Source organism: Nasonia vitripennis, chromosome 5 (genome assembly GCF_009193385.2).
Source record: "Nasonia vitripennis strain AsymCx chromosome 5, Nvit_psr_1.1, whole genome shotgun sequence".
Classification (NCBI taxonomy): domain Eukaryota; kingdom Metazoa; phylum Arthropoda; class Insecta; order Hymenoptera; family Pteromalidae; genus Nasonia; species Nasonia vitripennis.
In genome coordinates this window covers 21,048,004-21,063,801 of record NC_045761.1, presented here as the reverse complement: position 1 = coordinate 21,063,801, position 15,798 = coordinate 21,048,004, and the positions used below count along the sequence as shown (strand labels likewise).

Genomic DNA, 15,798 nt, shown 5'->3' with positions numbered 1-15,798 from the left:
GTGCAGCTTCATGTTTGTCTAAACAATTACGTCTCTCCGCAGGTCAAGGAGGTCAGTCGAGTCAGTCGATGATCGCGGAGCCGAATCCGTACAAGAGGGGTCGTTACACGCCTCCTCAACAATCGCAACAAGGCGGCGGCCAGCACTCGGCGCATCAACAATCGCAACAGTCGAAGAACGCGGCCCAGCAACAGGCCCAACAAGACAAGAACCAGAACAAGTCGGGTGCCGGTGGTAAAGGTACAAGACCCAAGCGCGGCAAGTACCGCAACTACGACAGGGATAGCCTCGTCGAAGCCGTCAGGGCTGTGCAGAGGGGCGAGATGAGCGTCCACAGAGCCGGCAGCTACTACGGCGTTCCACATTCCACACTCGAGTACAAAGTCAAGGAGCGGCATCTCATGAGGCCGAGGAAGAGGTACAATACACCTTTGGTTAATCATGAATTTTAGATTGAGTAAGAAATTCCAAGTAGTTACGAAGTAGGTATAGTCAGACACTCCTTTTTGATCCGATCGCTTTTAAAATGATTGCCTCGTGACAGAAACGATTAAAGCCCAGACACTTGTTTCTAAAATCGGCAATTGTAATGAAGCACTGAACGATAAATTAAAGTATGGACTATTTTTATGCAGGGATCAAAAGCAACCAGACGACAAAGCGAAGGAGCCAACGGCGACAGGCGCAGCTATCCGTACAACACCCGCGGCGACGCCGGAAAAGAAACCTCTGCTGAAGCCGCAAAAGCCTTTCACCCCAGCAGCCGGAGCTGGTGGTATGCCAGGACCCAACGGTTTGAAAATGCCTCCGTTTATGGAAGGCATGCCGCCTATGGCGTTCGGTCACCCTTTCAACTTTTGGGGCCCGACGCCCTTTATGCCCTCGCCCTTCATACCTGGAGGGCCCAACGTCCCAGGTATTCTACCGGAGCAGTACTTTGCCTCGCAGCGCATGCGCGGCCTCCAGGAACAGCAGCGCAATGCCATCGTCCAGCAGCAACAGCGGGACAGCGCCACTGCCGAACAGCCAGGTATGTCAACCTGAAAAACTAGGCTTCCATCATTATATTTCTTGTATTAGAATCAAATCATTATATTCATTCAAATGATCAACAGGTACGTCGAATTCAAGGGGTACCTCGCTGATAAAATCCCCGCGTGAGATGGCTGAGTCCCTGTACGACGGAACGGCAGCGAACGGCAGCTTCCTGGACAACCTGATAAGGTCGAGCCTGGAACCCGGTGCGGCGCGAAGCAACGCGTCTTCTCAACAGGCGACGCAGCAGCAGCCGGAGAATATGGGCGGTAGTAAGGTCCTGATCGACCAGCTGTGCAGGAATTCACGGCGCACGCCGCTGCCGCGAGCGATGCAGCAGGACAGCAGCGAGGACGAGGCGCCGGTTGGCTACAAGGCCGCGAGGCCGCTACCTGAGCGACCTGAACGCGTACCGACAGTCGACCTGAGCCCATCGCCTTCGGAGCGAGCCAGGGCCACGGACGAAGGCAGCGATAGGGGACTGGCCTCGCCACCTACGCCGCTGTCGCTGTCTAGGCTCAGCGGCTCTGGCAGGGAGGACGAGACCACCCGGGATTCGAGGAGTAGCCGAGAACGCGAGGTAGGAATTTTACCCTTAGCTTAGGTATTTGGTTCTTTTGGAGAGTTTGGTATTTTGTGGTGGTGGTGGAGCTTTTTGAGCCTATCGTTGTACGTGAAAAGTTTTTATGACTAATATAGTAAGAAGTCGTGATGTGTACATAAATACGGTCATCGCTCAAAATACTAAACTACTTTCTGTAACTTTCATATGTAGTGGTCTCTTATGGAAAATAAATGTGCGGAACGATCATGAGAAGTTCCACGTGATGAGTTCCAAGAGATGACTTTCAGAAAAGTAATAAGCTACAGCTCCCTCTCTCTGGTTAACCTTCACTTGCTAAATCTTCATTTACTGTATTTCTGTAGGTAGTTTCACGATTAGAGCCTGTAATGGCTTCTGTGGGACACAACGGTGATAGTTAAGGGTACGGTTATTCACGAATATAGAATCTAACGAATCGTACACAATAAATGAACTCGCAAATAAGAGCTAATAAATCATTCGTAGGTACAGAATGGAGGCGGCAGCGACAAGTCGGAGGAGCGCCAGGACTCCAGCACCAAGAAGCTGAACCACTACCCGGAAATACACAACCTCTACGCCGTGTCAACTGACAAAAAAAGTGCCTGTGATAGTAAGCTTATAGTAGATCATTCGAGCCAGAAGACTCAGCAACACAAGGATAATTTCGCGGCCGCCGCGGGCGCGGCTGTTGGCCTGGCGTCGCAGCTGCAGCGTAGCGGCTACAATAACATGAACAGCAGCGGCACGGCTGCCGCGGGTAACGGCCACACACGGCCGACTACCCCCTGCAACAATCAGTCGTCCTCGGAACGAGCCGACTCACCGCAGGAGCAAGTCTCCTCGCCGCAGCCGCCAAGTCCAGCTCAAGCCCAGCTCGTGCTCATGGAGGAGACGGTGGAGCAGTAGTGAGTGCTGCTCTTGTACTGCGAGAGCGAGAACGATATACGATATATCAACATGTGAATATAAGTACTACTGTTATACGCTTAATCATATAAAAAATTGAGGGGCGGTTATAGGAGAGAGCGAGAGAGAGTTAACTGAACGCGCGCAGTTTACACACACTATACGTTCTTTCGAAAGCGAGTCTTTGCGAAGGAGGTTTATAGGAGGAACAAATTTTACGAGTACGATCCTAGATAATTAATCGAGCGAGAGTAAGGAGATTATACGACGATGATACGACCCTTCCGGTGAAGCCCTGACACTTGAAAAAAAAAATAAACGTAATGAAAAAAATAACATACGATTCATACATATACACACGTACATGAGAACGCGTACACCCTCGTCCTGTACTACCACCACCACCGATACCATACATACATACCCTTGTAGAGAGATACGCGATGATGTAGACACGCGACCGAAACGATGCGATGATCGAGCTTCCATCTGAATCTAACGCACTTTGTCTATAACTGTCTAATCTTTCTATCGCGACTCTATACTGCTTTTACTCTAATACCCGCCTGCACTACTCCGTCAAAATCCATACATACCCTCTCTATACCCGCATAAAAAGAGCGAAATTTCGAGAATGCTATAAAGTTATACGCGTCGCCGACGCGACCAGACCGCATAACGCATTTCCTTCTTTGCAAAACATTAGGTTAAACTCTGAGTCTCGAAACAAGCCAGAACGAAGTGACGTGAGTTAAACGTTGAGCGCCAGATGATGAATAGCCAAGCAAAACCAAAAAAAGCCACACATAGCGTATGCGACCAAACCGCCATACGACAGCAAACCACCTCAATACCCACGATTCCGACAGTTACAATATATGCGCCGCGTCTCACAGGTCTGCGGGGACGAGAGTCCTTCTGATGTATAATGCGTCTCGCGACCTCGTGGTACCTGCGCGGTACGAATCTTTCGACTAAATATGGAGAAAGAATGATGAGAAAGTGTGAGAGAGCGAGAGAGAAAATATATATGGTATACCGAGACGATTCAAAAGGAACGATAATAGCCGAGCGGACGCGCATCGTTCTCACAATGCGCTCCGCCGTATACACAGATTACACATACACTTGTAACACACGAAGGAGATACAACACGTAAGCAGACACACACTGTAACAACAATCATATTTTACACAAATTTAAAATAATTAAAAAAAAATACAAAAACAAACCTTAACGTCTAAAAACCCGCGCAAGCATATTTCAATCCAGACCACCCCCCACACACACATCTGTCCCCCCATTTAAAGCCAGGAACTATACGTGTGATTTGTATAAATAAAAATTCCCATGTATGCGATCACGAAGTAAAAATAAAAAAAAATATAAATATATGTGTACGGTTAAAAAAAAGTGAACGGATGACTGTGAAGTTATCTATAGTGAAAGGGAGAAAAAGACACGTATAATACATGCGAGGTTCACCGGATACCAATCCACACTGTTTCTTATTAGTTGTGATTAATCGATATCGTGGTTCATCATTAAACAAAAAGTAAAAAAGTAAAAACGATAAAGCGAGCGTTTCAAGAACGAAAAAAAAAACTACGCTATAGAAAGGTTTTAAGAAAACAAATTGACATGCGCAACGTATTTTTTTCTCTATCACTGTAAAACTACCTAACGTATGGGAAAAAACTTATACCTACTATTAAACACTACTTAACGTTTAAGGAGGCAACGTAACTATATAAGAATGATATATTATATATATATACATATACATATACATATACATATATTTTTGGTCATTAAAGAAGATAAAGAAGAAAAAACGGGAGAACATGAAGACGAAGAATTAGTGGGAGCGAAGGAGACGATGATGCTAACCAAGACTTTTGTTGGTGCGCGTCAACGCGTGTTTTTCACAAAGCGACAATATTCTCTGATATATCAGTTTCTTCGGGCCGACGTTTCGAACTTACAGTTCTGCGAGGTGAAAATGGAGTATATCAGTTTATTAAAATGAAGGACACACATAGGAGAAAAGAATAAAGTTTGGAGCAAATCTGGAGGAAATCTTAGCGGAGCCAAGTCCGCGTAGAGAGATCACGTTCGCCCTCGTCACCGATGGAAGAGAAAGAGCATGGAGAATTGAGATTGGGAAAAGGAAAAGAACAAGTCCACGCAAAACACACGTTTTTTATACGAAAACCAACAAACGAACAAAAACCGCAAATTTTCTACCGCTTGCGCGAACATTTTTACCATAGAGACAAGATGATAATAAGGCTACTTACTACCCGACAAACCCTTTTCCCACCCGTTCAATCGTCACGGATTCTCAGTATATGTACGAGCTCACGATCGGACTTTGTATCTTTGACCAGGGTATGGAAGATATTGCAAAGGGATGCACAAATCACTCGTCGCCTATGTACAACGGAGCACTCGACTTTCAAGAATGAAAATTTTCAAACTAAAATGAAGGTTATAGTCCTCGTCCATTCTATTTTTAATCGTAGAAATTCGCATTTAAGACTATCGCATCCTAAATTTTCAAGTTCCTGAAGCGTTAGCTCTCGAGCTGCGCGCTGTATCCGTAAAGTTACTGTGAAAAGAGACAAACAGAAACGATGAAATTGACGATTCCTTTAAACTCCGTTGGGATAGGCGTGCCCTCAAGCGTCGGAAGAGCAATTTTTTATTAGAATTTTGGAGGCCCCGGAAGAGTCCGATCGCGACGAGGCATCACGAGGATCCGAAACGTTGATAGACTGTTTCGAGAGAGATTAATGAAAAGAGAAGATTCACCGAAGACGAAGAGGATAAAAACACGTAGTAGGAAGAGGAAGACCACCCATAATCAAAAATAAATAAAAGACCACATCAGAGAGAGATAGGAGGTTGAAGAAAATGATAAGAAAAGTTTTTAAAAAATCAGCAAAAAATAAGCGCACTCATCATGACTCTTATTCGACTGAAACTTTAGGCTGTAAATAAACTAAGGCATGTATGTTCGGTGTTTTAAAAAAATGCAAGCATTTCCTTATAATAAAGAATATTTAAAAAAAAATTACTATACACGAAAAAATCACGTATAAATGGCAAGGCTACTCTCTTGGTGTTTTTGGAAACTTAAACTTAAATTTATTCGTGCTGAATCAGTGCGCGAGTTATTATCGAGTGTGTAAAAGATTTTTAAGGTCTCACTTTAGGCTAGCGGAAAAAACAAAAGACTTTCTCAAGGTTTTAAGGGATTATATAGAAAAAAATACAAAAAAATAAATTAATAAACAAGACTTATGGGAACGACGCAGAACGAAGAGAAGCAGGTAATGCATGTGTATCGCCTAACAGAAAAATTTCATATATGGATTTCATATATGGGTGAAGAGGAAGTTTCGGGATACGCCTTGAGAAGAAACATGAGTAACAAAAACGTATGATAAAAAACTCTTCATTCTAAGTGTTCACTATTCCCCAACCTGAGAAAAATAAAAAAACTCAAGGCCGTTCGCGGAGAAAGATTAAAAAACATAAAGAGGCTTAAATGTAATACACAGACACACGAATCACCATACGAAAAAAAAACGCTCATCCATTATATATAATGATATTTAGGAGACATTGTATCTCGTACTACGTCATCTTATATCGTAAATGCATGGCTAATATGACTTACGATGTGATAGATGCTCGAGATGAACTGTTGATTTAGCAAATGTTTTATAAATAGCTACTCTAGGCCGTTATTTCGTTGACACGTTTTTGTCGTTAACTATAAGTAAGTTTGCGGTGTTTCAAAGTAACTTTATTCGTATCATTCCACATTTATACAATAATAAAAAAGAACAACTGCGATTTGACAATAATTTAGAGAATCACAGACCGTGTCAACAGTTCATCTGCAAAATGCTTTAATTGTCACGCATGTACACAAGGAAATACCACATACCATTTATATCATTATATGTAATTCGTTGAAATCGAGCGCGAACTATATTGATGTTTAAATTAATTTTGAAAATTGTAATATTTCGTAAACGTACCGCAAGATAATTGTTCTAGAAATAAAAAAAGAAATGTATCTTCCATAAAAAAATATCAATATTTCGCGCGCTCGATTGACAAAGTAAACAAGTGACACACAGAGCAAAAGATACACTTCTAATCGTGGTCCACTTTTCCAAGCACACTAAAAACTGTCCCTAAAATGCGAGCCTGCTCTTTCTCCCCGAGACTCATTATTCTCTATAAAGAAAACAAATTTATCGTTAGATGTGAAAATTATATATTATTATATACAAATGAATCTATCGCTATCGTGATTGTCGTTTTTAAACAAAAAAAAAAGTTACGATTAAGTACACGTTGCGACGCGCTCGCTGGAAAATTTAAGAGATAAAAAACATTTAGGCATAAGGAGAAAACAAGTTAGCGTATAAAAAAGGAGTCGTCTCTCGAACTCATCCAAAGCGCTTATAGTCGTTCTACGGTCGAGTTTGGTGAAAATCGAAGTTTCAAACGGTTGCTAGAGAATTAAATGAGGTTTAAGTATGGAAATGGAAAAAATTGGTATACGATCGCGCCTTCCGATGACGCCTCTACGATTGCCTCGTCGCGCGGACGTTCGAATGTATGATTAGGATCTCCTCGTGAAAAAATGAAACTATTTTTGTAAACTGAAAGAATTGTTTCTGAACATCCTGAAAAAAATGTTGACTGTCAAGCTTTGCTTTAATATATCGTATAAAAAAAAATTATTTATATTTCAAAATCCATCTTTACTTGTATGAGAAAGACGAAAATGAACAATCGGTAGATATCGCTAGTTAAAAAAATTGGCACACACGCGATTGCAAGAGTTGTGAGAACATTCTAAAGTCCAGCTCGACGAGGCAGCTTCGAGGCTTGTAATTCGTGCGATTTTTTCTTTTCTAAAGAAAACGAGAGTGTGAACGATTCCTTCTACAGATCGAAAAAAAAAACAAATCGAATCGTTCGATCGACGAATATCGCGACTCTTTTTTGACGAGGAAGGCTCGTGCTGCAGCGGTGCTTTGACTTTCCCTCACCTCGCTGTCTTCCATCCCGCGAGTTTTTCCGCAATCTCACGAACTCGTTCGTTATTTTTTGAATCTATTAAAGTAAAGGAAAGACAGATAAAATAACAAAAACGCGGTAATATGTGAAAAAAATGATGATGATAATTATACTTTTAGGAAAATTAATTAGTTGTTATAAACATAATACTTAATGCGTAAGTATAATTAATTAATTGTGTAATTAGATATCACAAAGTTGCCTTTGAATGCGTGATTTTTTGATAATTTAAAGTGAAACTCGAAGTGATCTAAAGATTGTATAAAGATTTTATTATATTTAAAATGTAACTTATCGTCGTGTGTGCGGGACGCCAATGACACGTTCGTTTGCACGCACGTAAAATCAAAAAGGATAAGAAAAAATGGAACAATGCGACTGTAGAGATCGGGGGAAGACTCGCCCGGTACGAATCACACATAAATACGATGTACGAGTTTAAAGATCCGAGCGAGAGAAAGTCAAAGTCGAATGGGCCCGTCGCCTTCCCGCGACGAGAGGCGAAATCGGGTAGATATTATATATTAGTTGATCGATATAATTGAAGAGTAAAACATAAAGTGAAGTAAAAAAGGAAGAGAGAGAGAAAGAGGAAGAAGGCGTGGGCGATAAGCGGGGTAGAAAAGAGGAAAAAATTTTTAAGATTTAAAAGCGAAGATAAATGAATATATATATATATATAAATATATATTATATTATATTAAAATATCTGTGATGTAAAAAAGTAACAAAATTTTGATGTATATTTTTCACAAGATATCGTAATCCAACTAGTGTATACTTTCGGTAAGATTATGATATATTGACTATTGTAATTAAAGCAGAGGAAAACGATGAAAAGAGGAAATAGGAGTATAGGATGATTAAAAAAAATTAAAGAAAACAATGCGAAGCTGAATATATAAACAGTGGCGCGCGAGATAAAGTTTATAGTTAAGGACACTTATTAGACACGGGGTCCACATTAACCGGTGGTCGGACGGGACCAAGATGGCGGGCATCGCTCCAAGAGTCGGGCCCAATGATTCCCGTTTTTTCCCCTTTTTTCTGTACAACGCTATACGTCGTGCATTTATTTTGTCTTGGACGTCGGTATACACATAGTCTATTTTCAAACTTTTCTTTATATCTCGGTATTACTCTGCACCGCGAAAATCAGTCGTCCCAAGCAGTTCTACACATTTTTGAGAATTTTGTTCAATACCTGTTGGAAAGGCATTTGCGCGAATCGTGGGGCTAATGATTTAACTGATACAAACGTGGATCAATGCTTGAGATGTATACTTTTTTACAATCATTTCTGTGCCAAGTATCACTTGTTCTTGAATTCAATATTTTCCATCTTTTATACGAATTGCAGAGATAAAATTCAACAAGTATATACTTTTATAAATTTCATCACGTTTTCATTGAATTTTTATACGTATTATAATTGTTTTTATATTTACTCGTTTGCGTGCGTACAATCTGAAAAATCACGTAATGACCATTTTCCAATATGTCGCGAAAAAGTTGCGTCAAAATGTGTAGAAATTGCTTTATCGATGTTTTCGCTTTCGTATAAATAACAGCTCGGTTTTTCACAGGTCCAAACAAAATATCAAGGGGGATGATTGCATACAGATTAAATTTCGTTTGGAGTGCAACGCACGATGCGTATGTCAAAATTACCTCTCACGAACTTTCAATAAAAAGGTCAAGGTGCTTAAGAAAAAATGCATAAACTCGCGATGTATAACCAAAATTCCGTTTCGGCCGGAAAAATTTAACTTCTTGAAAAGATAAGAAAATCGAGTGTAAGCTAGATCCTTATAGTTTTATCGTTCCGTTATGATTTCTTCACGCGTAACATAACATGTATGTGTATCGATGCCTAAATCTCCGGAAAATCTCTTTTTAATCTCGAAAACGAAAAACTTATGCGCACTAAATTTAAATATATGCTCAAATGATTGTATACGAAAGCAGCCTTTGGTCGTACAAAATAAATGATAATTTTTTCAGATGTAAAATAGGTACTGTAATTAAACGGATTTTACAAATTTTTGCATAGATGTTCATACGATAAATCAGAGGCTTAAAAGAGATTTTCTAAAAAAAAAAAATAATACAAAACAAAACAAACGTCCCTTGTAAACGGTGTCGCCGCTACTCACCTCCAGAAACTGGAAGATTTGGTCCGATTGGCCCTGAAACGGCTCAATGTCAACTACCTCAACAGTTGTCGCCAGCTTCGGTAGAATTTTTCAAGCGCGATTCGTGCTCGGATGTCGTCTAAAAGTCCGTCAAATTTTATTATCAACGTTTAGCTTGCGCAATTTCTCTTTTTTCAATTTTTCTACGCAGTCATAATCATCGCTTCGACTTTTAATAGTTTATGTATCTTTGTACTTTTGTATATTTTTTACCTTCTTGTAAAGATCATTTTTCAACCATTTTCATTTTATACAACGGATCGATATCGAATCTGAAATCTTAAATCTCTAAGTTTAAACGCGTAAAATTGAAATATACTTTAGACATCCGTAGCATTGGACATTTATTAAGGTCTAAGCAGTTCCAAATTGTGCCTAAGTTTTTTTAGGATTACGTTTTTTATAAATATCAACCCAGTGAGATATTCTGGGCGGGTGGATAAGGATAGAGAAAAACTCGAAAAACCGAAAGATCCTTCGAAAAGCTTATTTAAAAAAAAACTGGCGAAACGGTCTACGAAAAAAAATAGCGAGACATACTGGAAGGAAGCTTTAGATAGAGTGTAAACGGAAAGCGAGTTAACGAAACATTTGTACATAAAAAAAAAACATAATGAGCGTGTACCTCCTGCGTTTTCAGGGCCGCCCGGCCGCCATCTTGCGTTCACTCATAAATATTCTCCGCGTTCCGTTTTTTTCTCAAATCTATAAGTGCAATTATATTCACCTTACGACGAGAAATCTTTATCAGATGAAATAGAAAAATTAAAAAAAAAGAGAGAAAAAATTACGACGAGAGATAAAGAAAAGACGAAAACGAGCGAGTATAGGCACATCGCACGTAGGCATCTAAACTTATTATTATAAAATAAGATTTATGAGAAGGGCGAGAAAAAATTTTAAGGAGGATGCTGATGTAGTTAAAATGAAAAAGAAAAGCTGTCGTGCTTGCACGCGGTTACAGTTTCTCTTTTGAAAATTTATATATTTTCGATTTTTCGCGTGTTTCTCGAGTGTTATTGAAAGATTCATTGCGTCACGATCAACGAAGTGCTGGCCTGTTGAATCATGTTTCACGCGTTGGTCATATAAATGACGTGGCTCCACTGACTGGGTATTCGATGACTTGATTATTGTTTTTTCATTGATTTTGTTCGACGATGCGATATGTGTTTTAAATTTATTTTTGTACGACGATTATTTTTTAATTATTCGGATCTTTCTTTGTCGAAAAAAATTGTACCTAAACAATGATTGTCTGTGATATTTGTTACTAGATTTTGAAAAAATCTAGGTGTAAAGCTTATAAACGTTTTCTTTTTTGAATTACCTGTCTTGCAAAGGCAAAACTTAAAATTTTTTATGACTTTATGCCTATAGTTTTTATAAAATTTTTGTGTTTTTTGTTTTCATGCTTGATGCAAGCACAACATTTTTCCGTTAAAAAAGGTCATCGAATCTCGTCGGAAAGCTCACGTGTAGGATTTGAGCGCGAAAAAGGCAACACATAAATTCTTGTCTGAAATTCGAGTTTAATTCAGTAGAACCGTATTCGAAATGAGTTTTTCAAATAGTTAAAAATTGCAACAGTGAACTCAATCAACGTTTTCTTTTCCAACAATTTTGATAGTAATTTGTAATTTTTTATTTTCTTGCGCTCATTTCGAAGCTACATTTCCAACCATTGTGCCACTGGCAACAATGGAAACGTTCGAGGCAAACAAAAGCAAAATTTTTAACCACGAGATAATTTTGGCGAGATCGAAAAGCATCTGATATATAAAATAGGCTCATTTCGGCGAGAAACTGCGAGTTGCGTTTAAGCTCATTGTAATTAGTTTTGAAGGTAGCTATTTCAATAGTATAAGGGGAAAATGCGCGGCGCTGATGCTATTTGTACGATAGAATTGGCGCTTTAGTTGTTTGTATATCGCGTTTTTTCTATATGCACTCTGTCACTTCGTCCGAATCTGTTACTGCGCATCATCGCGACATCCATGAGTCTAATAAGTATACGAATGTAAATTAATGATAATCTCGATAATATGCGATTACGTTGAGAGAACATTTTTTTACAAAACTTAAGTTAGTTGATCTAACTAAGGCTTTCGTTAAAATTTCTATTGTAATAAAAGAAATTATTCTTTTTGAATCTATATGGCATATTATTCGCTAAACATGCATTATATTGTTGATTGGTTGATTATTATATCGCGTTATCGCGTCGAGGTGATGCGTCAGTGCCAAAGCGGACGCGATACAAAGTTATTAAATATAACTAGGCTAAGGTAAAGCGACTTTTATCGTGAAGGTTTTTAAACAAAAAAAAAATAACTATTTCAACTACAGTGTGTAAACGGCAAGGAAATGAAAAATCCTGACAGATAATTAATGATAATCGAGCTCCCGAAAGAAATAAAAAATACACACACACACACACACACATTCAGCCCCGTCGTCATTAGCTCTTAAGATATAATATACCTATGAAATGCGAAAAGAAGGATATATACAAGCGTTTTTATCCAGATTGAACCGCAACTTCATCCATTTCCCACCGCGCAAAATACAAAGTCTCCTACAGCGAATTGAATAAAAAAAAACAACAAATCAAGCACACGCACATGCACACACACACAACAAACAAACACATACACACACGCAAACACTACAGGCAGTCTGCTCTCAAACAGCATAAAATATAACCAAACTACTAGCTAAATCCTGATACCAGGTCGTCTCCGTACAGTTATAAAGAAGACAATACGCGTCGGATAATGTCGAAGTGGTCGATCGAATCAAGGAGAAGAAAGACCGATTTTTCTCGATCGCTCTAAACAGACGTATGGGAAAAGAGGCATCGAAATTCGATCAAATCTGAATTCGCAACAATAAGAACACACGGATTTTTTCCCAACTCATTCAACGACCAAAAGCTAAGCATATCAATCAATGGAACCAAGCACGAACATGTGTATTTTCTTAACGAAGATTTAGCTGAATGACGAAGAAGAAAGAAAGAAACTCAAGGTACAAAATACTGAGCGATCGATACAGAGGTTTGATTGGCCCTTCGATTTACTCCGAAACGCGCGTCCTCGACAGCAGGTGTCGCGGGTTGCATACTCACCCGGGCACCACCTAACCGACAAATCGGCAACAACACACTCGAACAATAGACGTGCCGCCAATGGCACACCAGGCAATGTCGCATTGCGACCGATTCGAGACTGACTCTTACTGCAGTCGTGGTGTATAGCTATAATATTACCGCAGAGGTGAGAATACATTTGGAAACGTGTTCTTTTCCGTGGAAATCTGCAGACTGAGAGTCAGTCCGGCGTCGATGTGACCCAACCAGTTATATGCATAAATAGGTAACAAACAAAAATAAAAAATAAACATAATTATACTACAGTTTAACAATACTACTACTACAACAAAATAACAAATAAACAACAATATTCTACAAAAGTATAAGGCATCATATCCAGCAGTGATTTTTAATAAGCGAAGCAAACAAATTTCTTATATAATATAAATAATAATAGGAAGCAAACGGACCGTCCCCAAGTGGCGGAGCTCCCCTCAAATCAAAACCTGCAGTCAGCACACATGAAGTAAAAAATAAGTGCAGATGATTAAAAATATAAAATAAAAAATAACAAACAAACTACTATTATAAACAAAGAAGGTATATATATATTATATACATATATATATATATATATTATAAATAAATATTAACAAATGTAAAAGTATATTATTATATAAAAAAAGCAGGTAATGCAAAAGAAGTACTATCTTAATTATTATTCTTATTATTATTATTACTATCGTTTTTTAATTATATTTATCATCGATCATCATCTATCATTATTATAGTCACGCAAATTTAATGAAGAATTAAACAAAATAAATAAAGCAAAGTAACATTCCAACCGTCAATGTGCCACACAATTTTTATATTCTCTTGAAAAAAAAATATGTAAACGGAAGATCGAGGGAACTGAACAAAAAAGGAAGAAAATTTAGATGATGAAAAACAAGAATTTGAATTTCAAGACGAAGCGGGAAAAAGGTTAGCGAGATTTCGGGAGACTTGTATACCAAAATAGCAACCGCAGATCCATACGAATTTCGAGACGATATAATAATATATAGAAGAGATAGATAGATAGAGAGAGAGAGAGAGAGAGAGAGAGAGAGAGAGAGAGGAAAATTGTTTCATGTTTCCCCCTTGTCCCCTCTACTAAGGACGAATTTTTCGTGTACAGTCGTAAGATTTAACGGTAATAGTCGAAGAAGCCGACGAGAGGAAAAAAGTTAAGCACGAAGTTTAGAGGGAGATGGCGCGCATCTTATATAGTTTTCGCGAGTCAACTGAGTCTTTCTTTGTACATATGAATATCGACGACGTTATGGTATATATATATATATATATATATATATATATATATGCACAGACATATACATATACATACGAGAACTCGGGGAACTAATTGCGAGAGATGTCGTGCAGGTGAAAACAATGCAAGTATATAGGCATACCTTATACTTTTATTTTTGTTCGTCAAACTGACTGTTCGCCGTTGCATTAATTAAACGTAATGAGACAAATTAGAGGATTAAAAAAGATGATATGGAAAAACACAAATGGGACACGAATTTTTCGGATAAAAAACAAACAAGCATGCAAACATTTCGGTGGAAAACAAAAGAGACCGAGTGCACTATTTATTAGGTAAACGAAAAGTATATGAAACATACGGATTTTCGAATTTCAAATTTCAAAGCACGCAGCCAATCACGATGAGCATTACGCCGTGATTTCAAAGTAAAGAGTAATTAAAATGAAAAAAATAAACAGTACATTAAGGGATGTAATTCAATAACAAGATTATAAACAAGTGGAAAAACAAAAAAATAAAAAAGTATTCGCTACGATCGTTGTTATTATTACTACGAACTGCAAACTGCGAGTGTCGGTATGAAGATTGATTTTAAGATGCGAGAATGCGCGAAAATTACTGGACAAATGTATAAGTGTCTCAAAGATGAAGCGAGTATGTGCACCCTTTTTGAGTAAAATAAATATATAAATACGACTATACTTTCCATAATATCGTATGTGCGTGCGTGTGTGTACTTGAAAATAACAACAATTGATGAAAAAAACGGTATATATGTCGTGTGCGTGCATCGGCTAAGTGTATAGAGACACAGAACAAGGGGATACGCGCGCTGCAGTGATATATATTATAAATATACATACATATACATACTATTATTGCTATGATAACGTTATTATCGTTGGAATACTGTCCAACAGCCCGATACGCGGAGTATTCCACACGAACCTCTGAAAATCTATATTATATATAAATATATGAATATATATAAAAGTATATTATATATATTATATTATATTATATTATACGCATCGTCATTTACAAAGAGGTGAGATATAGAGAGATGACAAACAAGTGGACAAAAAACGACGATAAAAGAAGTATATGTATATGAACAAAAACAAAAAAAATACGGAGAGAAGAGAAAATTAGGAAAAAAACTCTTGACGTGGACGGTTTACTATTTTGTTTCTATACGGTCGAAGATGATAGAGGAGAGTGTAATTATACGAGGTATAAATGAATTATGTGGTAATATCACGATGCAGCGACGCCGTACGCGAAAGTCTTTGTCGAAATAACGATAAGATGTACACTCGTGGTACAACATGTATAAATATATAGTTTCGAACACGCATGACACACGCATTTACACAGAAGATGAATAAAATTAAAAGAAGAAGAAATCACAGCAGCAAACTCCGATGCATAAAACCGTTATATATATATATATATATATATATATATATATATTGGTGTGTGTGTGTATGTATATCATAGTCAGATACTCGAAGGTGCACGATGCAATTTTTTCCTTTCGTTTTCAGTCTGTGCAGTG

General features: G+C 38.3%; 1 protein-coding gene across 18 annotated transcripts in view; it reads left to right on the top strand.

Moving 5' to 3' along the window:
* LOC100678279 (mushroom body large-type Kenyon cell-specific protein 1) overlaps nt 1-15,370 on the top strand; it is a 75,228-nt gene extending 59,858 nt beyond the window's left edge. For 13 of the 18 annotated variants that reach the window (XM_016985719.3, XM_032601004.1, XM_016985725.3 and 10 more), the window contains 4 exons: nt 43-418; nt 636-1,030; nt 1,116-1,615; nt 2,105-13,213. In XM_016985719.3, coding sequence (XP_016841208.1) covers nt 43-418; nt 636-1,030; nt 1,116-1,615; nt 2,105-2,527 — 1,694 coding nt within the window. In that variant the 3' untranslated portion in view covers nt 2,528-13,213. Of the gene's footprint in view, nt 1-42; nt 419-635; nt 1,031-1,115; nt 1,616-1,810; nt 1,919-1,962; nt 2,022-2,104 lie in introns of those variants that run through there. The other 5 variants (XM_032601007.1, XM_032601006.1, XM_031931229.2 and 2 more) reach the window with 3 other exon arrangements.
* The last annotated feature ends 428 nt before the right edge of the window (nt 15,371-15,798 follow it).